This window comes from Mobula birostris, chromosome 5, assembly GCF_030028105.1.
Source record: "Mobula birostris isolate sMobBir1 chromosome 5, sMobBir1.hap1, whole genome shotgun sequence".
Classification (NCBI taxonomy): domain Eukaryota; kingdom Metazoa; phylum Chordata; class Chondrichthyes; order Myliobatiformes; family Myliobatidae; genus Mobula; species Mobula birostris.
In genome coordinates this window covers 85,694,015-85,719,826 of record NC_092374.1, presented here as the reverse complement: position 1 = coordinate 85,719,826, position 25,812 = coordinate 85,694,015, and the positions used below count along the sequence as shown (strand labels likewise).

The 25,812-nt window shown below is 51.1% G+C and overlaps 1 protein-coding gene across 2 annotated transcripts in view; it reads left to right on the top strand.

Moving 5' to 3' along the window:
* LOC140197829 (polyamine-transporting ATPase 13A3-like) overlaps window positions 1–25,812 on the top strand; it is a 129,278-nt gene that overhangs the window by 25,807 nt on the left and 77,659 nt on the right. For both annotated transcript variants that reach the window (XM_072258305.1, XM_072258304.1), the window contains exons 5-7: window positions 1,223–1,408; window positions 5,104–5,255; window positions 6,481–6,550. In XM_072258305.1, coding sequence (XP_072114406.1) covers window positions 1,223–1,408; window positions 5,104–5,255; window positions 6,481–6,550 — 408 coding nt within the window. The remainder of the gene's footprint in view (window positions 1–1,222; window positions 1,409–5,103; window positions 5,256–6,480; window positions 6,551–25,812) is intronic.

Genomic DNA, 25,812 nt, shown 5'->3' with positions numbered 1-25,812 from the left:
ACCCCGCTGAGTTCCTCCAGCATTTGTGCATTGCTTCAGATTCCAGTATCTCTCTGAGGGTGCTTACTGGAGACAATTTGGATGTTGTGTAACCTTGTTTCAGTGGAAGGAATGGGCTTCAGGGTTGGGGTTGATTTGTAGTGCATTGGTTTAGTATTGTCACATGTACCAAGATCCGAAGAAAGATTTGTTGGATGGCACTGTACCATAGTGGTTACCACAGCCTTCACCGTGTAGGCAACCCAGGTTCAATTTCTGCCACTGCCTGTAAGGAGTTTGTACGTTCCCTCCGTAACCACTAGGGTTTCCTCTAGGTGCTCTTGTTTCTCCCACAGTCCAAAGATGTACTGGTGGGTAGGTTAATTGGTCATTGTAAATTGTCCTGATATTATGCTGGATTAAATCAGGAGATTGCTGAGTAGTGTGGCTTGAAGGGCCAGAAGGGCTTATTCCATGCTGTATCTCAATAAATAAATAAGTATACTCTTCATTCAGATCAGATTGAGGTAGAATGAAGTAAAGCAGTAACAATGCAGAATAAAGTGTAAAATCTACCAAAGTACAGTGTAGGTAAATGATAAAGATTGTGAAGCCAGGAGTCCATGTTATCGTTCAAGAGTCTGATAATATTGGGATAGAGGTTGTCCTTAAGCCGGATGCGTGCTGTAAGGGTTTTGTATTGGCTGTCCAAAGAGAAAGGGGAGAAGAGAGAATGTTCAGGTTAGGGGTCTTCGATTACGCTGGCTGCTTTACTTAGATATGTCCATGACTCTCTGTAGTTAGTTTGTCGTCACATGCAGAGCAGTTGCCATGCCAGGCCTTGATGCCTCCTATCTATGGCACATCAATAAAAGTCGGTTGGGGATGAGTGGGGGTCGATGGAGACATGTCGGATTTCTTTAGCTTCCTTGGCTGTGACATCAATGTGGTTGGGTCAGAACAACCATATAATAATTACAGCACGGAAACAGGCCACCTCGGCCCTTCTAAACCGTGCCGAACCTATTGGTGATTTTTATGTCTAGGAATGTGAAGCCCTCAGCTCCCTCAGGGTTAATTGTATACTCATTCATATCCCAGGTAGAGGAAAGTTCTGTGCACAGAAGCAGATTGGGCTGCCCCCTACTGCCATTCATTGGGCTGCACACTGCACCCTTCCGTATCTTTTTAGTGTCTGCGCTACGTGACAAGTACCTGTGCTCTGTGTCCATTCCCCCGGCAGGATGAGTTCCACACTTGTTTCCGGGTCCGAGTGCGCAACATGGAGGTTCCGGGATACGAGCCCCTGGACACACCACTCCCCAGTGACCAGAAGGAGCCTGCCTGCAGCCCGACCACCCCTGTCATCGAGGAGCACGAGTTGGAGGAGGACCTGTTACCCAAGGCTCCTGAGCTGGAAAGAATTCAGGTACAATCCATGGCTTCCGTTCTCCGCTGCTTATGTGCTGATGCCTCCCAGGTGATCGATGGACAACACACACAAAACAATGGAGAAACACAGCAGGTCAGGCAGCATTACTGGAGAGGAATAAACAGCCGGCACACTGTGTCAAGACTTCCTCAGGACTGGGAAGAAAGAGGGTCGAAGCCTGAATAAAAATGTAGGGGTACGGAAAGAGTACAAGCTGGCAGAGCAGATAATAGTTTAGACCAAGTCAGAATCAGGTTAATTATTACTGATATATATCGTGAAATTTGTTGTTTTGTGGCAAAAGTATAGTGCACAGGTTCTTGATTAGTCAGGGCGTCAAAGTTTATGGGGAAAAGGCTGAAGAATCAGGTTTGAGAAGGATAATAAATCAGCCTTGATTGAATAGCAGAACAGACTCAATGGGCCAAATGGCTGAATTCCGCTCATATGTCGATGGTCTTGTATAAAAATTTCTATAATTTATGATAATAAAATATATATAGTGCAAAAAAGAAAAAGATAATGAAGTACATGGACCATTCAAAAATCTGATGATGGAAGCTGTTCTTAAAACATTGAGTGTGTGTCTTCAGTCTCCTATACCTCCTCCTTGATAAGAAGAGGCCACATCCTGTGTAATGATAGATGCTGCCTTCTTGCAACAGTCTTTTAAAAATGCCCTCGATGGGGGGAATAGTTGTGCCTGTGATGGAGCAGGCTGAGTCTACAACACTCTGCAGCTTCTGTCCATTCTGTGATTGGGACCTCCGTAAAAGTTCAAAGGTTCATTTATTATTAAAGTATTATGCAGTATACAATTCTGAGATTTGTCTTCTCCAGATAACCACGAAACAAAGAAAACCATAAGTCATTCAAAGAAAACTATCAAACCCACCTCCCACACAAAAAAGAACAACAACACGATCATCATCCCCCAGACCTTCCTTCCCTGTATACCAGGCGGTGATGTAACCAGTCGGAATGCTTTTCATGGTATATTTGTTGAAACGAGAGGGGAAGGTGGGTGAGTGAGGAGGGACAAATGATGTGAAAGTCTGGGAGGTGATGGGTAGCAGAGGTAGAGGGCTGCAGAAGAAGAAGAAAAGGCCTCTTCCTTTCCAGTCCTGATGAAGAGTCTCAGCCTGAAACGTTGACTGTTTTTTCCTTTCCATTGATGATACCTACCATGCCAAGTTCCTCCAGCACTTTCTGAGCATTGCTTAAGATTTTCAATATCTGCAGTCTCCAGTTCACCAAAAGTGACAACACAGGTAGACAGGTTGGTGAAGAAGGCATTTGGCATGCTGGTCTTCATCATTTAGAGCACGGAGAATAGATGTTGGAATGTTATATTCCAATTGAACGAGATACTGGTGAGGCTGCACCTGAAATATTCTATTTTTTGATCACCTCATTACAGTGTAGTGGTTACTTGAAAATAAACCAAAACCACTGAGAGACTGAGTATGGGAGTTGACACTGCATGACACGCTTCCAATTAACTGTGTTCCAAGTCAGAAAAACGTACGTTCGATCCTTTATCATGACAGCAGCAAGGATGAACGATCATATAGCAGTAAAAAAAAACTTAACATTAGCGATTTAGTGAATTAAAAGTAATTAGTGTTTAATTTAGCATAATTAAGGTTGTAAATAAGAACAAATATGAGTCCTGAAGAAGGGTCTCAGCCCGAAACAGCGACTGTTTGTTTTTTTCCATAGATGCTGCCTAGCCTGTTGAGTTCCTCCAGCATTTTGTGTGTGTGCAAAGATCGTAAATAAGTGGTTAACCAAAAAAAAATCATTTCCCCAGCTCACTCCCTCTCAGCTAAACTGCATTGACTAACTAAGACAGAGGAAGAATACATAACTATATTCATTTGCTTCTACCAAGCCCCAACCCACATAACAAATTACCAAAACTCATAATAAGAACACACAACACAGGCAGAAAATAGATGCACAGCTTCTACGTGTAAAGCTTCCATTAAGCTGGAAAGAGCATAAAGAAGATTTAGGTTCAAGTTTATTTTCATTCAACCATACACATGTATCCTGCCAGACGAAGCAATGTTCCTCTGGACCAAGATGCGCAACACAATACATATAACTCGCGCACAACGCCTAGGGTAATATTCATCATCATTGTGCGCTGTCGTATGACGTGGGCAGTCAATGGTTTTTCCTGGACTATGATTGTTCTTGGCAAATTTTTCTATAGAAGTAGTTTGTCATTGTCTCTTTCTGGGCAGTGTCTTTACAAGATGGGTGGACCCCCCCCCCCCCCCCACCCAACCCCAGCCAATATTAATACTCTTCAGAGATTGTCTGCCTGGCATCAGTGGCTGCATAACCAGGACTTGTGGTGTGTACTGGCTGCTCACATGACCATCCACCACCTGCTCCCATGTCTTCACATGACCCTAATCAGGGTGGTGGGGGAGAGGGTGCTAAGCAGGTCCTACCCTTGCCCTTGCCCTAGGGTGACTTGAAGGCTAGTGAAGGGAAGGAGAGGCTTACACCTCCTTTGGTAGAGATGTATCTTTAGCCTGTCACCCAATGCATAATATTCCCACAGATAATCTAAAAATCTTGCCCTCAAAGGCATTAAGTCCTAGCCTAGCCAGCCTCTCCCGTTTACACAGGCCCTTGAGATCTCTCTCATCCATCCCATAATCTCTTTGACCTTTGCTATCAGGCAGGAGGTACAGTAGCATTAGGACAAGGACTGTTAGGAGGGAAACAGCTTCTCCTCCCAAGCTGTGAGACTACTGAACTCCTGTCGCCACCCAGATCTCATCACACATGGAGCACCTGTAGCATTATATTGTTTACTTTTTAACTTGTGTTGTAAATGCACCTTGTGCTAAATGTCAGTCTTTTGGAATATATATTATAAATTGTGCTTCATGCGTGATGAGACCTGGGTGGTGGCGGGAATTCAGTAGTCTCACAGCCTGGGAGAAGAAGCTGTTTCCCATTCTAACGGTCCTTGTCTTAATGCTATGTTACCTCCCGCCTAATGGTAGGTGGTCAAAGAGATTGTGGGACGCACGAGAGGGATCCAGGAACTCGGGAGCCAGTGTCATAGGGAGAGGTTGGCCAGGTTAGGACGTTATGCCTTTGAGGGTGAGTGAGGGAGGGGTGAACTTAGAGGTATATAAAATCCTGGGGGTCATAGATGTTATGAATGATGCTCCCTAACGGCATTGTGGTTATACCCAGACCTAAAGGCTGCAGCGGTTCAAGAAGTCGTCTTCTCAAGGACAATTGGGGTGGGCATTTAAATTCTGGCTCAGCCAATGAAGCCCTCAGCCCTTTCAATGGCATCCCGCTAGGTGGTGCAGAGATATGGGGTTCTTTTCTCCTCCAGCTGATGTTAGATGTGGGTTCCCAACTGTAGCTGCAGCCTCCTCTGTGCCCTCCAGGTCTGTGACTTGCTGGGTAAAAGAGCTTGTTACCTGGCCAGCCTTGGAAGAGGCGTCATGTACCCCTTTAGATCCCGGCTGCCTCCCCCTCCCCAGGACAGAGTACAAAAAGAGAGGGTCTTGACTGTTGGAGCACTAGCACTGGTCACCTGAGAGGGAGGGTGATAGGCCTCAGGCAGATTGCATACTGAAGCTGACCCCTTCCCCTAAGCTTTGACCCTCATTTTGTTTCCTTTCCACCACCCTCCCCAACCCTCAAAACAGCTTCGATATTTCACTCACCATAAAGTCAAGTACCTGTGGAGCCAGCGGCGGCAGGAGTTCCACAGACTGGTGGCGCTGGAGGAGGGGACCTCGTGCTCAGCGATCTACACCTACCACAGTGCTGGGCTCTCCTCCCACTGCAAGGACTACCGGTAGGAAAGGAATGGTGACCCGGCGTCAGAGAGGGAAGGGTTTGGGGGTCCTCAAGGAGGGTCTAGGGAATAACGAGATGCGGATGTGTGTTTAGTGTTGGAACAGAGTTGGGTGGGATGGGTGAGCCTACAGTGAAGGGTTCAGGGACAAGGTTTGTTTCAGGGTGAGGGGAAGGGTGGGCTCTGTAGGATAGGGAGCGGGAAAGTCATGAGGGACAGGGGCATCACCCACAAAATGACGGAGGAACCCAGCAGTCAGGCAACAGTTGATGTTTCAGGCCAAGACCCTTCAACAGGATTGGAAAGAAAGGGGGCAGAAACCAGAATAGAAGATGGGGGGAGGAGAAGTAGTGGGAGCTAGCAGGTGATGGGAGAGACCAGGCGAGGGAGATGGTGGGTGGAAGTGGTAAAGGGCTGAAGAAGGAAAAATCTAATAAGAGAGGAGAGTGGAACATGAAAGGAAGAGAAGAAGGGGGCGACCAAGGGGAGGAGAGGGGCAGGTGAGTAGAAGAGTGGGGGTTAGAGGGGAACCAGATTGGGGAATGTAAAAAGAGCAGAGGGGAGAGGTTAGTATTTATTTTTATTTAGAGATACAGTATGGTATCTCTTCTGACCCATTGAGCCTTTGCCACCAAGTGACACCCATGTGACCAGTTAGCCTACTAATCTGTGTGTCTTTGGAGTGTGAGTGGAAACCGGAGCACCTGCTAACCGCTGCTGTACAGTGTCGCTCCTCTTAATTTCCGAGAGTTAGAGAAATTGATCTTCATACCGGCTACCCAGAAGGAATATGAGGTGTTGCTCCTCCAACCTGCGTTTGGCCTTGACGTGATAACAGAGGAGGCCAAGGACAGATATGTTGGTGTGGAAATGGGAAGTTGAATTGAAATGGGGGTGGGGGAGGAGAGATTTTTAAGGGGCAGAGGGAGAGTTCAGAGACATGGGAGGGGGTTCCTAGTGGATGGAAGAGATAATTTCAGAGGGAGAGGGTAAGTTCAGGGCCACAGGAAGGGGTTTCTGGTGGGTGGGAAGAGATGATTTCTGAGGGAGGAGAAAGTTCTGAAGGAAATGAGATGGAGAGATGGAAGAGGGGGCACTGAAGGCAGAGGAGAGGGGTAGGGAGAGCTCTGCTATCAGGGAACTGATGTGGAAGCTCTGTAGGGTGGAGAGGCGCGGCCCTGTGGGACGAGCATTACCTCTATGCTGGTGTTGTATCTTCCTGCAGGAAGCTGTTCTACGGAGAGAATCGGATTGATGTGAAGGTGCCTTCCATCCCCTACCTCCTGGCAAAAGAGGTAAGGCACTGGATGACGATCCCTCGCCTTCCCTGTTTGTTCCCATTATGACAGACACCAGGACAGGGGGAGAGGCAGTGTCTGCTTGCTGACACTGAGACTGGGTAAACATCAGATTTCTCACACTTAAACTACCCAATATTACCCTGTCCCAGCAGGGTGCAAAACACCAGTGGCCTGGTCACTGTTGGGGAGGGGGTGGGGGTGGCCTTGGGGATTCGTTAGTGAGGAGAGAACATGGGGCTTTATCCACCTTACAGAAGAGGTGGAAAGTCTCTTGAATGTGAACTCTACAACTGGGTGAGTCTACAGTGGAGCCCGTTGTTGTAGATAGAAGCAAAAACGGGAACTCCCTTTTATCTGTATCTGTTGTTCCTTTTTTCTTAACAGAAATACTTTAATTGTGAATTACATTTTACTGTACTATGCACAACAGACATAGAGATAGTTACTGTAGCTAACACAAACTAAATTAAAACATTCCCATCCCTATGGGAAGGACGTGGAAGCCATAGAAAGGGTGCAGAGGAGATTAACAAGGATGTTGCCTAGATTGGGGAGCATGTCTTATGAGAATAGGTTGAGTGAACTCAGCTATTTTTCCTTGGAGTGAAGGAGGATGAGGGGTGACCTGATAGAGGTGTATAAGATGATGAGAGGCATTGATCGTGTGGATAGTCAGAAGCTTTTTCCCAGGGCTGAAATGGCTAGCACGAGAAGGCACAGTTTTAAGGTGCTTAGAAGTAGGTACAGAGGAGATGTCAGGGATAAGTTTTTTTTTTACGCAGAGAATGCTGAGTGCTTGGAATGGGCTGCCGGTCACGGTGGTGGAGACGGATACGATAGGTTCTTTTAAGACACTCCTGGACAGGTACATGGAGCTCAGAAAAATAGAGGGCTGTGGGTAACCCTAAGTAATTTCTAAGATAAGGACAAGTTTGGCACAGCTTTGTGGGCCGAAGAGCCTGTTTTGTGCTGAGGGTTTTCTGTGTTTCTATCTAGGGAGGGAGGAAACATCGACTCAGACCACGAGAGGCCTGCGTCGGGCATTTTCATGCCTTACAAGGCGCAGATTGGAAGTCTGTGTGGGGCGCCACTCCTCACACAGACTAGAGCAATGTGTGATTAAGTGCCTTGCTCAAGGGCACAAACACGCTGCCACAGCTGAGGCTCGAACTAGCAACCTTGAGATAACTAGACGAACGCCTTAACCACTTGGCCACGTGCCCAACATTTATCCCCTGACTTGCCCAGCAGTCCAGGAACACCACCACCGATTCTTCTTTGTCTATGATTACTTGGGCGTGGACATCAGATAGCGTCACCAGACAGTCCACCCCATAAACCCGTTTGCGCAACCCACTTTCCAGGACCCATGGATAACTATCTTTGCTAGCCCCAGGAGCAGGTTTACTAAGACATCCTACCCTAACCCCCCACTTACTGGCTGCCTGCATGTGGGGCTAAAATGCAAACAGAGGACGAGGAGCAGCCCCAGCAGATCTGCAGAAAGGGCATGGAGCCTCCATGCTCCATGTGTAGTTGGTGCACGGTCTGTTCCAGTCCACAGAAGCCGGCAAACAGCTGAGAGATCCCTGTGCAAACTAATGAATTTGTTATATGGCACCACTCTATGCAACAATTTCACAGATCCCTAGTGTACCAGGAGTGGACACCCTTCTACCAGGGAGTGCCTATCCTCCTTCCCAGCTGTCCCTGCCCTGGGCCTGTGTGACAAGATAGTGAATAGGGAGAGTTAATCTGTATCGAAACCATGCTGTCCTTGTCTTCAGAGTGTGTGTGATGGGATAGTGCAGAGGGAGCTTCACTCTGTGTCTGACCCTGGGAGTGTGTGATGGGACAGTGTAGAGGGAGCTTCACTCTTTATGTCTGATGGGACAGTGAAGAGGGAGCTTCACTCTGTGTCTGACCCTTTTTTTTATATAACAAAATTCTTTATTACAAATATCGGTGCTATACAATATGTACAAAAACAGTGACAAACACATTTACTTCACTACAGACAGACAATACATGTTAAACCAATGTATTACCATCTTCATCAATGATGGCATTTACACCCCGTGGAGCCCAACGGTCCCGGAACACCTCTACGGTCGCTGTGGACTGCGCGTATTCCTTTTCAATATTCACCCGAGCACAAACATACCCCCTAAACATTGCCAGGCAGTCCGCTCGGGGAGAACCTCCTGCCACCCTTTTCCAGGAGCCACGGATGGCAATTATCACCAGCCCCGGGAGCAAGTTGACAAGGACACCCTCTTCCCTCTGTGCCCCCCTCCTTACTGGATGACAATATATAGAGTGGGACTGAAATGCAACCAGAAGGCGAGAAGCAGCCCACGCAAATACACAAAAAGGGGCTTCAGCCTCGCACACTCCACGTACATATGGTACACGGTCTCCTCCAGCCCGCAGAAGTGACACGCGGCTGGGAGATCCATGTACAAACTAAAGAACTTATTGCAGGGTACCGCTTTATGCAGCACCCTCCAGCCGAGATCCCCAAGGTGCATGGGAAGGACTCCCTCATAAATGGGGACCTCCATTGGGGACCCCCCTCACCTCCAGGTGGAAAGACTGACCACCATGGCGTGTCGGGACGGTGGACAAGGGCAAGGAAGTGGAGGGTGTGGAGCAGCAGCCCATAAAGGTACCTCCTGCTGTCGAGGAAAGACGGCTGAAGTTGTGTGGATTCAGCTCCCGAGTAAGGCTGCAGGGCCTGGGCCCGACGAGCAGCTCAGCTTGAGTCGATCCACACACCTGAGCCGCACTGACATCCGTTGAGACAGGGCAAGGGTCGGCCAGGACCCCGCCCTCCGCCAGAGGAGGGGTTTCCTGGCCTGAGGCAACCATGTTCCAGATTCTCAGTAGGTCCTGATAGAAGCTGGTCAGCCTCTGCAAAGCAGCACGGCTGACGCCTGCCAGTGGTAGCTGCATACCTTTGTGAAGACAGCAGCCCCTCCGGAGGAAGAAAGTCGCCAACATGTGCCACCTGGGAGGGTGCTCGGCGTACAGGAATCTCTGCAGAGTTCTGAGGCGGAGAGCCACCAGTGGTGTGCGTACACACACCAGCGACTGTCTGCCCTCTCCTACTGGGAGACTCAGAACCGCTGCAGAGACCCAGTGTTTCCTGTTACCCCAGAAGAAGTCTACTAGCCTCCTCTGCATTCTCGCGACAAAAGGGGCAGGGGGGGCCAAGGTGACCATCCGGTGCCACAACATGGAGGCCACCAGCTGGTTTATGACCACCACCCTGCCTCGATAGGAAAGCACCCTGAGAAGACCTGACCAGCGCCCCAGCGGGGCCATGACCTTTGTCTCCAGGTCCTGCCAGATCGCCAGCCAGGTCTCCCCAGAAGGACTCAGGTAGACTCCCAGATAGAGAAGGCGTCTGGTGCTCCACTCAAAAGCTCTCATCTCCGCCGGCAGGGAGTCCACCTACCACTGGCCTACCAAGAGTCGGGAACATTTCGCCCAGTTGATCCTCGCAGAGGATGCCGCCGAGAAAACATCTTGGCACTCGCGCATCCTCTGCAGGTCACAGGGGTCTGTCAGCATGAGGAGTACGTCATCGGCGTAGGCCGAGAAGTCGACTTCCATGTCTGGTTCGCGCAGAGCCAGACCTGTTAGCCTTTGCCAAAGAAGGTTGAGGAATGGCTCGACACAGATCGCATACAGTTGACCGGACATTGGGCACCCTTGACGCACTCCTCTTCGGAAGTGGATAGGTCCTGTCAATGATCCGTTAATCTTAACTAGGCACTCTGCGGCAGAGTACAGGAGCCGAACTCGGGCCACAAAGTGTGGTCCGAGCCCAAAAGCCTGCAGGGTGCCCACCAGGAAACTGTGGTCCACCCGGTCAAATGCCTTCTCCTGGTTAAGAGAAAGAAGCGCTTCTGGGGTCCCAGTCTCCTGGAGTAGCTGGATCAGGTCCCATACTAGGTGGACATTATCCTGGATGGAGCGGCCCGGGACTGTGTAAGATTGGTCAGGGTGGACCACCTGTCCAATTACCGAACCCAGACGGTTGGCCATTGCCCGGGCGAAGATCTTGTAGTCCGCGCACAAGAGGGAGACCGGCCGCCAGTTCTTTAGCAGGCGGAGGTCTCCCTTCTTGGGCAGTAGGACCACAACAGCTCTTCGCCATGAGAGGGGCATTTCTCCGGTGGCTAGGCTCTCCCCTAGGACAAGGCTGTAATCATCCCCCAGGATATCCCAAAAAGCCTGATAAAACTCAACACTCAGTCCATCCAAACCAGGGGACTTGCCCCTCTGGAGTTGCCGAAGGGCAGTGGACAGATCCTCCCGAGTCAGGGGGGTGTCCAGACGCACTGCGTCCTCTGGGCTGACCTCAGGCAAATCCTTCCAGACCTCATTACACGCCTCCGCATTTGACGGATCAGGCGAGAATAAGAACCGATAGAATGAACGGACTTCGTTGTTAATTCCATCAGGGTCTGTGATGGAGGAGCCATCGGCAGCCAGCAGCTCCACTAGCTGCTTTTGAACTCCCCGCCACCTCTCCAACGAGTAGAAGAAGGGTGATCCACCGTCCAAATCCTGCAGCATTTGGATCCGTGACCTCACGTACGCACCTCGGGACTGCTGAAGCTGCAGGTTCCTTAGTGCGTCCTTCTTCTCCTGGTATTCCTGCCACAGCTGCTGGTCTCCAGCGGTCGGACCGAGGCACGACTCCAGGTCAAGCAACGCTCTCTCAAGCCGCTCAACCTCAGAGCCCCGCCTCTTTGTCGACCCCCTAGTGTACTCCCGACATAAAAACCGGATGTGGGCTTTGCCCACATCCCACCATAGCCGTAGGGAGCAGAACTCTCTCCGCCTCTCCTTCCAGGAGACCCAGAATGCTCGGAACGAATCCCGGAATCGGCTGTCCTCCAGCAGCCGGTTGTTAAAATGCCAATACCCGGATCCCACCCGAGGGTGTAGTGGAATAAATTCCATCCACACAAGGTGATGATCCGAGCACGACACCGGCCGCATGGAGGAAGCCGACACGCGGGAGACATAGGCCCGAGAGATATATATGCGGTCTATCCTGGAACCACCCTCTCCAGACCTTCTCGAGAAGGCGCTAGAGTTGGGGTGAAGATTCTGCCAGGTGTCCACCTAGTCAAAGGAGCCGACTAGCTCCTTTAACTTTCTTGCTGATGCTGGGTCGCGTTGGAGGCCCGAGCGGTCCTCCGCCTCGAGGGTACAATTGAAATCTCCCCCGAGGATGACGCAATCCCCAGGATCGATGGAGCTCAGCAGGGTAGACAGCTGGCAGAATAGACGCGCCTGCATCACACCGCGCCTGGGAGCATACACATTGATAAAATGCAATGGTACGCCATCCAGGCGCACAACCAGGTGGAGCAGACGGCCGGGCACAGCGTCTTGGACTCTTTCAATTACTGGCTGGAAGGTCGGGGCCAACAGGATCGCCACCCCGCTAGAAATAGAGCTGACGTGGCTCATGTAGACCCCGCCCCGCCACTCCAGGAGCCAAGCAGACTCGTCCCCAGGGATGGTATGGGTTTCCTGCAGGGAACTCACCGTATACCGCCCATCCCTGAGGACTGAGAAATTGTTATGCCTGCGAAGAGGACCCCTGCTGCCGTTTACATTGAGACTAGCTATGGTAAGCTTCATGGCGGGAGCACACTCGGCCTCAGCAGCTGTGCCCATTTCGGTGAGAGCGGAGGCGCCCTCCACCACACTGTCCCGAAAGAAAGCAAGGATACTTTTTGCCTTCCGGGCTCAAGCGGTACCAGCGAAAACCTGTGACCCGCCATCCCCCATTGGAGCGAGGCTGCTTCTCCCTCTGATGTCCCTTACTAGGTCATCTAGGAAAGATTTTAGTTGCCATCTGTCGTTCCCCGCCACCGCATTCCTCTTTCCCTTTCCCTTTCGTCTGAGGATGACTCGCAGGGACCTCACCAGCCTCGGTATGCTGGGCCAGCGAAGCGAGGCTAGTTGAGGCCGGTGCTTGGCACCCTCAGAGGTGAGAATGAAATGCTTAATTTCCTCTACAGCTATCAATGGGGATTTCTAAGGAGGGATGAGGATGTCCATTGTTTCACTATCGAAGGAGTCCCCCTCCAACCCGTCACTGCAGACAGAATCCCCATCGGCCTCCCCGCATGTTCCAATAGATGGCTGCGCTTGTGACCCATACCGCGCAGCGGGCACCTCACTCTTACCTGCCCGCTCCACCGTCGCATCAACCTCATCCACATTTGCGACAGTAGAGGGACAATCCCCAGGGACTCCCTGCAAGTCATTTATTGCTGGGGTCGACGTGCATAGAATATCGTCCTCCCCAGGGGGCAGGTATAGAGGGGAACCCGGCACCTTTGGTCCAAGGGATTCACAAGCAGCCTGGTGCTGAGAATGAGAAAGCTTTGTCTCATCTCCTCTTACACTATTCGGTACACTTGCCTCCAGAGAAGCACTGACTTGTAGGTCCTGGGTGGAGGCCTCCAGGGCTGCCTCCTTTGTGCAAACAGGACTATCACAAGCTTTTTGCACAACCACACCATCTACCCCAGGACTGGTGGCTACATCTGGGGACTCAGGTTTAGAACCAACCCCTACCCGGATTCCCACCCCTTCCTGGGACTCCTCCGCATCTACATCCCCTGCCCTCTTGCGGGAACGTTCCCTTCTCCCCTTCACGCCGGAGGAGCACATAGGTGCAGGCTTCACCGATGGGGCGGCGCTTTCTGTTTCCATCGCCCCGTCTGCTTGCGCACCTCCCCGAGCCCCACGCTCCACTTCAGGCGAAATGGACGTGAGCTCTGCGGCCTCAGAGGCCGGCTTCTTTGGGTGTTTGGATTTCTTCTTTGCCTTCTTACTCCTCACAGACTCCACCCCGTCCCCCACCTGAACCACAGGGAGAGGAGCAGGGACCGACCCAACCGTAGGAGCAGGGACAGGGGTAGGGGCAGGGTGAGGAGCTGGGGCAGGGTCAGATGCAGGCGCAGGCACACGCGCAGGAGTAGGATCAGGGGTAGAGGTAGCTGGGGCACTGGTGCCCGAAGTGGGCTCCCTCGGGTTCCGGGTGGTAGGACAGTCCCTCCGAAAGTGCCCCACCTCCCTGCACGCATGGCACCGTGGGCGCTCGGAGCTCCAATACACCTGATAGTCCACACCCCCATGCCGGACAGTAAACCGGCCCTCAACGTCGTCCTCCCTTTCCAGCTGCATGAATACCTGACGCCAGAAAGAGATTACGGTGCGGAGGGTGCGTCTCTTAAATTTCCGTCGGATGGCAGTGATCTCCGACCTTACTTGCCCTAAACGGGCTAGTGGGGGAAGCAGGTCCTCATTTGGAATGAAAGGCTTAACATGCCCAAGCACGATACATTGCGTGGGGGCCGTCACCAGCTCCATCGGTAAAAAGATGTTGTCTACCGTGACTCCCCTGCTTAGGGCCCGGTGCACTAGCTCTTCATTCGCCAGATAGAACACCGCCTTTCCGAACTCCTTTTCGGTGGCCAGAATACCACCTTTCCCCACAAGGTCCTCCATTGCCTCCGCACACTTTTCTAGTGGCATTCCAGGGCGGAAAATACATTGCACCCCACGTTCCACCTTCACCGACCGGAACAGGGCGTTGTCCGAGGCCGGGGAGGCAGCTGCCCTTGCGTAACTCCCCGAAGGCCCGCGACTCCCTGGAGACCGGTCCGGCATGCTGGCGCTCTTTCCAGTCCGAGAATCCTACAGCGGTGCCAGTTATAAGTCCTGGAGCGAGTCAAATAACTGGCCGGGAAAGTTTGCAGTCGAGAGTTCCTCGCTGGCTCTGCTCCGTCGGACTTGCAGAGACCCAGGCTGAGAGAGGTCGAAACGTCCTTCCAGATGCTCCGGCTCCGACACCGGACGAAAATCAGGAAAATAATGGAGGAGGAACGTTGCCCCGATGTCAATGGGGGGAACGACGGCGTTCACCTCTGGTTTTGAAGCGAACCGGCTTCCTGGCGAGTTGCCAGCAGCCGCAGCTGGGAGCTACGCAGTTAGCAGCCGCCAACAAACTCAGTCCAAACCGGCAGTAAAACTCCACACCGAGCTTCCACACCAATGCCGTCACTCACTCAGTTGTCCAAGAGACTTTTAGAGCCACCTCCAAAGTATTCCACGAACTTTATCCAGTAGTTTTCCTTCTATTTCTCCCAGCTCAGTCAGCACAGCTCCTCTCTGTGTCTGACCCGGGAGTGTGGGTTGGGACAGTGTGGAGGGAGCTTCACTCTGTGTCTGACCCTAGGAGTGTGTGATGGGACACTGTAGAGGGAGCTTCACTCTGTCTAGCCCTTTTTTTCTTAAACAAATTCTTTATTACAAATGTCGGTGCTATACAATATTTACAAAATCAGTGATTAACACATTTACTACACTACAAACAGACAATACATGTTAAACCAATATATTGCCATCCTCATCAATGATGGCATTTACACCCCGCGGAGCCCATCGGTCCTGGAACACCTCTACGGTCGCCGTGGACTGTGCGTATTCCTTTTCAATGTTCACCCGGGCACAAACATACCCCCTAAACATAGCCAGGCAGTCCGCCCGGGGAGAATCTCCTGCCACCCTTTTCCAGGAGCCACGGATGGCAATTTTCGCCAGCCCCAGGAGCAAGTTGACAAGGACATCCTCATCCCTCTGTGCCCCCCTCCTTACTGGATGACCATATATGAATAGGGTGGGACTGAAATGCAACCAGAAGGCGAGAAGCAGCCCACACAAATACGCGAAAAGGGGCTTCAGCCTCACACACTCCACGTACATGTGGTACATGGTCTCCTCCAGCCCGCAGAAGTGACACGCGGCTGGGAGATCCGGGTACAAACTAAAGAACTTATTGCAGGGCACCGCTTTATGCAGCACCCTCCAGCCGAGATCCCTAAGGTGCATGGGGAGGACTCCCTTGTAAAGGGACTTCCATTGGGGACCCCCCTCACCTCCAGGTGGGAAGACCGACCGCCATGGCGTGTCGCCAAGGTACCTCCTGCTTGCATCCCTGAATGGGATTGTGGGTGTTGAGGAAAGACGGCTGAAGTTGTGTGGATTCGGCTCCTGGGTAAGGCTGCGGGGCCTGGGCCCGACGAGCAGCTCAGCCCGAGTCGTTCCACACACCTGAGCCGCACTGACATCCTTTGAGACAGGGCAAGGGTCAGCCAGGACCCTGCCCTCTGCCAGAGGAGGAGATTCCCGGCCTGAGGCAACCATGTTCCAGACTCTCAGTAGGTCCTGATAGAAGCCGGGCAGCCTCTGCAGAGCAGCACGGCTGACGCCCGCCGGTGGTAGCTGCATATCTTCGTGAAGGCAGCAGCCCCTCCGGAGGAAGAAAGTCGGCAACACGTGCCACCTGGGAGGGTGCTCGGCGTACATGAATCTCTGCAGAGACCCAGTGTTTCCTGTTACCCCAGAAGAAGTCCACTAGCTTCCTCTGTATTCTCGCAACAAAAGGGACAGGGGGGGCCAAGGTGACTATCCGGTACCACAACATGGAGGCCACCAGCTGGTTTATGACCACCACCCTGCCTCGATAGGAAAGCACCCTGAGAAGGCCTGACCAGCGCCCTAGCCGGGCCATGACCTTTGTCTCCAGGTCCTGCCAGTTCGCCAGCCAGGTCTCCCCAGAAGGACTCAGGTAGACTCCCAGATAGAGAAGGCATCTGGTGCTCCACTCAAAAGCTCTCATCTCCTCCGGCAGGGAGTCCACCTGCCACTGGCCTACTAAGAGTCCGGAACATTTTGCCCAGTTGATCCTCGCGGAGGGTGCCGCCGAGAAAACATCTTGGCACTCGCGCATCCTCCGCAGGTCACAGGGGTCTGTTATCATGAGGAGTACGTCATCGGCGTAGGCTGAAAGGACGACCTCCATGACTGGTTCGCGCAGAACCAGACCTGTCAGGCTTCGCCGAAGAAGGCTGAGGAATGGCTCGACACAGATCGCATACAGTTGACCAGACATGGGGCACCCTTGACGCACTCCTCTTCGGAAGGGAATAGGTCCTGTCAATGATCTGTTAATCTTAACTAGGCACTCTGCGGCAGAGTACAGGAGCCGAACTCGGGCCACAAAGTGTGGTCCGAGCCCAAAAGCCTGCAGGGTGCCCACCAGGAAACTGTGGTCCACCGGTCAAACGCCTTCTCCTGGTCAAGAGAAAGAAACGGTGCCAGGGTCCCAGTCTCCTGGAGCACGTGGATCAGGTCCCGTACTAAGTGGACATTGTCCTGGATGGAGCGGCCCGGGACTGTGTAAGATTGGTCAGGATGGACCACCTGTCCAATTACCGAACCCAGACGGTTGGCCATTGCCCGGGCGAAGATCTTGTAGTCCGTGCACAAGAGGGAGACCGGCCGCCAGTTCTTTAGCAGGCGGAGGTCTCCCTTCTTGGGCAGTAGGACCACAACAGCTCTCCGCCATGAGAGGGGCATTTCTCCGGTGGCTAGGCTCTCCCCTAGGGCAAGGCAGTAATCATCCCCCAGGACATCCCAAAAAGCCTGATAAAACTCAACACTCAGTCCATCCAAGCCAGGGGACTTCTCCTCCAGAGTTGCCGAAGGGCAGTGGACAGCTCCTCCCGAGTCAGGGGGGCGTCCAGACGCACTGCGTCCTCTGGGCTGACCTTAGGCAAATCCTTCCAGACGTCACTACACACCTCCGCATTTGACGGATCAGGCGAGAATAAGGACCGAAAGAATGAACGGACTTCGTTGTTAATTCCATCAGGGTCCGTGATGGAGGAGCCATCGGCAGCCAGCAGCTCCACTAGCTGCTTTTGAACTCCCCGCCACCTCTCCAACGAGTAGAAGAAGGGTGAGCCACGGTCCAAATCCTGCAGCATTTGGATCTGTGACCTCACGTACGCACCTCGGGACTGCTGGAGCTGCAGGTTCCTTAGTGCGTCCTTCTTCTGGTATTCCTGCCACAGCTGCTGGTCTCCAGCGGTCGGACCGAGGCGGGACTCCAGGTCAAGCAACGCTCTCTCAAGCTGCTCTGTCTAAGAGCCCCGCCTCTTTGTCGACGCCCTAGTATACTCCCGACTTAAAAACCGGATGTGGGCTTGGCCCACATCCCACCATAGCCGTAGGGAGCAGAACTCTCTCCGCCTCTCCTTCCAGGAGACCCAGAACACTCGGAACGAATCCCGGAATCGGCTGTCCTCCAGCAGCCGGTTGTTAAAATGCCAATACCCGGATCCCACCCGAGGGTGTAGTGGAATAAATTCCATTCACACAAGGTGATGATCCGAGCACGACACTGGCTGCATGGAGGACGCCGACACGCGGGAGACGTAGGCCCGAGAGATGTACATGCGGTCTATCCTGGAACCTCCTTCTCTAGACCTTCTCGAGAAGGCGCTAGAGTTGGGGTGAAGATTCCACCAGCTGTCCACCAAGTCAAAGGAACCGACTAGCTCCTTTAACCTTTTTGCTGATGCTGGGTCGCGTTGGAGGCCCGAGCGGTCCTCCGCCTCGAGGGTACAGTTGAAGTCTCCCCCGAGGATGACGCAGTCCCCAGGATCGATGGAACTCAGCAGGGTGGACAGCTGACAGAATAGGCGTGGCTGCATCACACCGCGCCTGTGAGCATACACATTGATAAAATGCAATGGTACGCCATCCAGGCGCACAGCCAGGTGGAGCAGACGGCCAGGCACAACGTCTTGGACCCTTTCAATTACTGGCTGGAAGGTCGGGGCCAACAGGATCGCCACCCCGCTAGAAATGGAGCTGACGTGGCTCATGTAGACCCTGCCCTGCCACTCCAGGAGCCAAGCAGACTCGTCCCCAGGGATGGTATGGGTTTCCTGTAGGAAACTCACCGTGTACCGCCTATCAGTGAGCACTGAGAAATTGTTATGCCTGCGAAGAGGACCCCTGCTGCCGTTTACATTGAGACTAGCTATGGTAAGCTTCATGTCGGGAGTACACTCGGCCTCAGCAGCTGTGCCCATTCCGGTGAGAGCGGAGGCGCCCTCCACCACACTGTCCCGAAAGAAAGCAAGGATACTTTTTGCCTTCCGGGCTCGAGCGGTACCAGCGACACCCTGTGACCCACCATCCCCCATAGGAGCGAGGCTGCTTCTCCCTCTGATGTCCCTTACTAGGTCATCTAGGAAAGATTTTAGTTGCCCTCTGTCGTTCCCCGACACCGCATTCCTCTTCCCCTTTTCCTTTCATCTGAGGATGACTCGCAGGGACCTCACCAGCCTCAGCATGCTGGGCCAGCGAAGCGAGGCTAGTTGAGGCCGGTGCTTGGCACCCTCAGAGGTGAGAATGAAATGGTTAATCTCCTCTACAGGTATCAATTGTGACTTCTCAGGAGGGGTGAGGATGTCCATTGTTTCACTATCGAAGGAGTCCCCCTCCAACCCGTCACTGCAGACAGAATCCCCATCGGCCTCCCCGCATGTTCCAATAGATGGCTGCACTTGTGACCCATACCGCGCAGCGGGCACCTCGCTCTTACCTGCCCGCTCCACCGTCGCATCAACCTCATCCACATTTGCGACAGTGGAGGGACAATCCCCAGGAACTCCCTGCAAGACATTTATTGCTGGGGTGGACGTGCACAGAATATCGTCCTCCCCAGGGGGCAGGTATAGAGGGGAACCCGGCACCTTTGGTCCAAGGGATTCACAAGCAGCCTGGTGCTGAGAGTGAGAGAGCTTAGTCTCGTCTCCTCTTACACTATTCGGTACACTTGCCTCCAGAGAGGCACTGACTTGTAGGTCCTGGGTGGAGGCCTCCAGGGCTGCCTCATTTGTGCAAACAGGGCTATCACAAGCTTTCTGCACAACCACACCATCTACCCCAGGGCTGGTGGCTACATCTGGGGACTCAGGTTTGGAACTAACATCCGCCAGGATTCCCACCCCTTCCTGGGACTCCCCCGCATCTACTTCCCCTGCCCTCTTGCCGGAACATTCCCTTCTCTTCTTCACGCCGGAGGAGCACACAGGTGCAGGATTCACCGATGGGGCAGTGCTTTCTGTTTCCATCGCCCCGTCTGCTTGCACACCTCCCCGAGCCCCACGCTCCACTTCAGGCGAAATGGGCGTGAGCTCTGCGGCCTCAGAGGCCGACTTCTTAAGGTGTTTGGATTTCTTCTTTGCCTCCTTACTCCGCACAGCCTCCACCCCATCCCCCACCTGAACCACAGGGAGAGGAGCAGGGACCGACCCAACCGTAGGAGTAGGGACAGGGGTAGGGGCAGGGTGAGGGGCCGGGGCAGGATCAGGGGTGGGGGCAGGGTCAGATGCAGGCGCAGGCGCACGCGCAGGAGTAGGATCAGGGGCAGAGGTAGCTGGGGCACTGGTGCCTGAAGTGGGCTCCCCTCGGGTTCCAGGTGGTAGGACAGTCCCTCCGAAAGTGCCCCACCTCCCTGCACACATGGCACTGTGGGCGCTCAGAGCTCCAGTATACCTGATAATCTACTCCCTCGTGCCGGACAGTAAACCAGCCCTCAACATCGCTCTCCCTTTCCAGCTGCATGAATACCTGATGCCGGAAAGAGATTACGGTGCGAAGGGTGCATCTCTTAAATTTGTGTCAGATGGCAGTGATCTCCGACCTTACTTGCCCTAAACGGGCCAGTGGGGGAAGCAGGTCGTCATTTGGAATGAAAGGGTTAACATGCCTAAGCACGATAAGTTGAGTGGGGGCCGTTACCAGCTCCATAAGTAAAAAGATGTTGTCCACCGTGACTCCCCTGCTTAGGGCCCGGTGCACTAGCTCTTCATTCGCCAGATAGAACACCACCTTTCCGAACTCCTTTTCGGTGGCCAGAATACCACCTTTCCCCACAAGGTCCTCCATTGCCTCCGCACACTTTTCTAGTGTCATTCCAGGGCGCAAAATACATTGCACCCCGCGTTCCACCTTCACCGTCCGAAACAGGGCGTTGTCCGAGGCCGGGGAGGCAGCCGCCCTTGCGTAACTCCCCGAAGGCCCGCGACTCCCTGGAGACCGGTCCGGCATGCTGGTGCTCTTTCCAGTCCGAGAATCTTACAGCGATGCCAGTTAGAAGTCCTGGAGCGAGTCGAATAACTGGCCGGGAAAGTTTGCAGTCGACAGTTCCTCGCTGGCTCGGCGCCAGGAAAGGCTCCGTCGGGCTTGCAGAGACCCAGGCCGGGAGAGGTCAAAACGTCCTTTCAGATGCTCCGGCTCCTGACACCGGACGAAAATCAGGAAGATAAAGGAGGAGGAACGTTGCCCCGATGTCAATTTGGGGGAACGACGGCGTTTGCCTCCGGTTTTGGAGTGAACCGGCTTCCTGGCGAGTTGCCAGCGGCCGCAGCTGGGAGCTACACAGTTAGCAGCCGCCAACAAACTCAGTCCAAACCGGCAGTAAAACTCCACACCGAGCTTCCACACCAACGCCGTCACTCACTCAATTGTCCAAGAGACTTCTAGAGCCACCTCCAAAGTATTCCACGAACTTTATCCAGTAGTTTTGCCTCGATTTCTCCCAGCTCAGTCAGCACAGCTCCACTCTGTGTCTGACCCCGGGAGTGTGTGTTGGGACAATGTAGGGGGAGCTTCACTCTGTGTCTGACCCTAGGAGTGTGTGATGGGACACTGTAGAGGGAGCTTCACTCTGTCTAGCCCTGGGAGTGTGTGATGGAACAGTGTAGAGGGAGCTTCACTCTACGTCTGACCCTGTGAGTGTGTGATGGGACACTGTAGAGGGAGCTTCACTCTGTGTCTGACCCTGGGAGTGAGTGATGGGACAGTGTAGAGGGAGCTTCACTCCACGTCTGACCCTGGGAGTGAGTGATGGGACAGTGTAGAGGGAGCTTCATTCTGTCTAACCCTGGGAGTGTGTGCTGGGACACTGTAGAGGGAGCTTCACTCCACGTCTGACCCTGGGAGTATGTGTTGGGACAGTGTAGAGGGAGCTGCACTCTGTGTCTCATCCTGGGAATGTGTGATGGGACAATGCAGAGGGAGCTTTACTCCATGTCTAGCCTCCTGCTTTATTTTAGCCAACTACGCACTGAGCTACACAGCAGTTCAACCCACCGACTGGAGTCGAGGCCTCCCAGTTATCCAGTCGTCTGAATCAGATTCACCATTCATCCTTCTCCACTCCAAACAAGCCCAGCCCATCCTTTATCTCCTCTAAACTGAAACCTTCCATCCCAGACAATGTCCTGGGAAATCTCCCCTGCATCCTCTCCAGCACTGTTCCCTCCTTCCCATAGCATGATGATCAGAACTGCACTCATTCTTCAGCCATGGCCGAACTAGTGTTTATAGAGTTGTCAGATCTCAGTTACTTCCAACCCTGGGTTCTTCTAGGAGATCAGGAATGAGCGAGAAACTTTGATTTTCACGATTGTTTATTTTAAAGTTTAAACAACAATACACGCAAATTAACACGGCAGATGGGAGAGGAGCAATAAGAGATTCAATAGGTTCAATATGGTGCTTTTGAAAAAAATGTGCTATCACCTTTATACCCAAGATAACAGAAGTTCCTTGGATGGGGATAAATCAATAAGAGGCTACACGGGGGCGTCACGTGATGACGTAGAATTGAGACGTGTAAATCCAGCTCTCCCGTAAAAAATCAGCAAAGTACCGTTTAAACAAAGTAAAGTTAATAAATACTTTCCGAAAACTACTTATAAACTTTGTAAGACTACGCTACGATATGCCTTGTAAACCGCAACAGAAGAAATCCATTGTTGTGAAGTTGTCGCGAGATGGGAAGAAAAAAGGACCTACTGCAGCGATGGAGCCTCGGATTCAGGTTGGATCTCCTTCAGAGGAGACACCTTTTATCTCTGGCGTAGAAGAACGGGGAGCAATGGCGGCAGTAGCGGTCTCTCGGAAGAAGATGCCGGAATTGCGCATGCGCAAATGGACACAATTTAAACTACAAGAACCGACGGCCACTGCAACTGAAAGTGACTCAGTCAGAATTGGATACCGCAGAGAATACAGATGAAGAAGAGGAGGAAGAACTGGAAGAGATTGGAAGTAAAGGAGACGATGGAGACATAAGAGAGGTTTTATTGCAATTAACGGCTGAATTAAGAAAATTAAGAACAGAGCTTAGAGATGTGAAGATGTGCTATGATAAAGCTATGAAAAGACAGGATAAAATGGATAAGAAACTTCAGAAGATGGAAAGAACAATCGAGCATATTAACGATAGAGTGGAAAAAACAGAAAATAATGTGCTTGTCTAGAACACGGAAAGAAATCAACTCTTGGAGAAAGTGTACGTGTTGGAAAATTTTAGTAGACGTAATAACATTAAAATTGTTGGTCTTAAAGAAGGTATAGAGGGAGATAATCCAATAGAATTTTTTCAAAGATGGATCCCGAAAACCTTGCAAATGAAAGAGGAAGACCGATCAATTGAAATTGAGCGGGTACAAAGAGCTCTAAGACCAAAACCACAAGATGACCAATATCCACGATCAATTTTAATAAAATTCTTAAGATTTCAAGACAAAAAAGGATTCTACAGGCGGCTGCCCAAGCTGCCAAGAAGAGAAAAGGGCCACTGATGATAGAGGGGAAGAAAATTTTTTTCTACCCTGACATAAGTTATGAACTTTTGAAAAGAAGGAAGAAGTTTAATCCAGTGAAAAAAGCCCTATGGGATCACGGTTATCAATTTATATTGCGTTATCCTGCAACCTTGAGGATTTTCTTGCCTGGTGGAGAAAAAAGATTTTTTGACGATTACCGGAAAGCGGAGGAGTTTGTGCAAGATTCTCCAAATGTTCACCGGATACAAGAACAAACTTAGGGGAGCGAGATGGATTGAAGATGAAGACTGGATCAAGGATTAGGCCTGTTGAATTTTTAGGCGGATGAATATATAAATATATTATTAATTATATGAGGGAGGGGAAGAAAGGTTAAAATTTGAGGAATATTAGCTGGGAATAATAACATTAACTTTTTTCTATATATATATAACTTTTTGTTACGGGGGAGCTGGAAGAAACACTGACCAATCGCTACGTTATTCATGTGTGCAAGCGTGGCAACAGCCACGACCCGCACAATGGAGGGGGGTAGTGTTGTGTATCTTTTCATTCACAACATTAGTCGGGGGGTATTTTGTTTTTTCTTTTTTTGTATCTTATCTATCTTTTTTTTCTTTTTGCCTGAATGATTGGGAGGGAAACACATAGCAACATGGTGAAGTTCAAAGAGATTCCCCAGGGAACTATGAGAGTTGAGAAGTTAAGTAATGTTTTAGATTTTAAGAGATAAATATGAAACATTTTTGAATATTTGGAGCCCTTATTTATAGCTCGGATGATAAAGATCTTGGTTCCTTGGGGGAAAGTAACAAATATATATTAAATTTATTTTTATCCCATGGAGCATGTGCAAACCTTCCAATATTCAGGCGGTTCCTTTTTCTTTCTTCTTTTCTTTTTAGGTAGGAGTACGTATTGGGGGGGGGGAGGGTAGATTTTTTTTTCTCATGTATCACTTTGAAAACTCAATAAAAATTATATATATATAAAAAAATAAGAGGCTACACAATTGTAACGTGTATATAATGTGCTAATACTTGGCCAATTTAAAAAAAAATGAAAAGCTATATGTAATTGCTGTACCGCCTTCTGCCAGTAAGTAGGGACGAGCTGTCACATTCTGTGGAAAAATACACGAGTTCGGTAAAGATGCAAATTGTTAAAAATACATATTACATCAGTTAAAAAACTGTGGATTATTCAATGATCTTTTTTCAATGATAATTAATTAATACCTAATAAAAAGTATAAAAACACAACCGATTCCAACAAAGTTGTACCATAATCTCTCTGCTCTTACATTAAATCTTATGTCCGGTATCTTGTATACTTCATGTTACCATATTTTAAAGGCCTCGATAGAGTGGACATGGAGAGGATGTTTCCTGTAGTGGGAGAATCTAGGACCAGAGGGCACACCCTCAGAATAGAAGGACATCCCTTTAGAACAGAGAGGAGGAGCAATTTCTTTAGCTAAAGGCTGGTGAATCAGTGGAATGTGTTGCCACAGATGGCTGTGGAGGCTAAGTCATTTAAGGCAGGACCCAATGATTATCGTCCAGTAGCATTAAAATCAACCATTACGAAATACCTTAAGCAGCTGGTCATGGGGCACATTAAAACCTTTCCCCCAGCTACACTGAACCCTTTCCAGTTCACTTATCACTCAAATCGATCCACTGATGATGCAATAGCCTCTGCTATCCACTCTGTCCTGTCCTACCTGGAAAATGGGGTATCATATACCAGACTGCTGTCTATAGACTTCAGTTTGGTGACACCATAATACCCCAGAAACTGGTGGGGAAACTGTCCTCGCTGGGTCTCAACACCTCCGTCTGCAATTGGATACTGGAAGTCCGTGTGGGCAGCAACATCTCTCGCCCCATTATGATGAGCACTGGTGCCCCCCCCCCCAATGCTGTGTGGTCAGCCCGCTGCTGTTTACACTGCTGATGTATGACTGTGTTGCAGCGTCCAGCTGAAACCGTGTCAACAAGTTTGCGGATGACAAAACAGCTGTTGGCCTTATCAAGAACAATGATGAGTTGGAAGATAGAGAGGAAGGGCAGAGCTGGTGGATTGGTGTGAGAAGACCAACCTAAGCCTGAACGTCAGACAAACCAACCCCCTATGTAAATATTTGGCTCCTCTGTATTGAGAGTTAAGTGCGTCAAGCTCCTGGGACCTACAAATGACCTCATCTGGTCCCTTAATATCACCTCCCTGAACAAGAAGTCACAGCAGTGTCTTCACTTTCTAAGAAGATTGAGAGAAGCAAGGCTCCCCCATTCACCCATCCCATCTTAACTGCATTTTACAGGAGTGCCATTGTGAGCATCCTGACAAGTTGCTTCTCCATCTGGTATGGGAGCAGTTGAGCATTGGACTGGAAGTCCCTACAAAGGACTCTGAGAACAGCTGAGAGGATCATAGGGATCTCCCTACCATCCATCAGAGACATTTAACAGGAGTGCCGCATATGCAGGGCCCTTAGTATTATCAAGGATCCTACCCATCCATCCAGCATCCTCTTTAACTTTCTACCATCAGGCAAAAGACTATGATGCATAAAAAGAAGAATGGTTAGGGTGAGAAACAATTTCTTACCCCAGGCCATTGGGCTTCGGAATTCCTGGCTGCATCATATGTGAAGTGTCACTGGTTAATCTGTTCAGTACCTTTCTAATATTTAAAATTAATGCACTTTGTTAT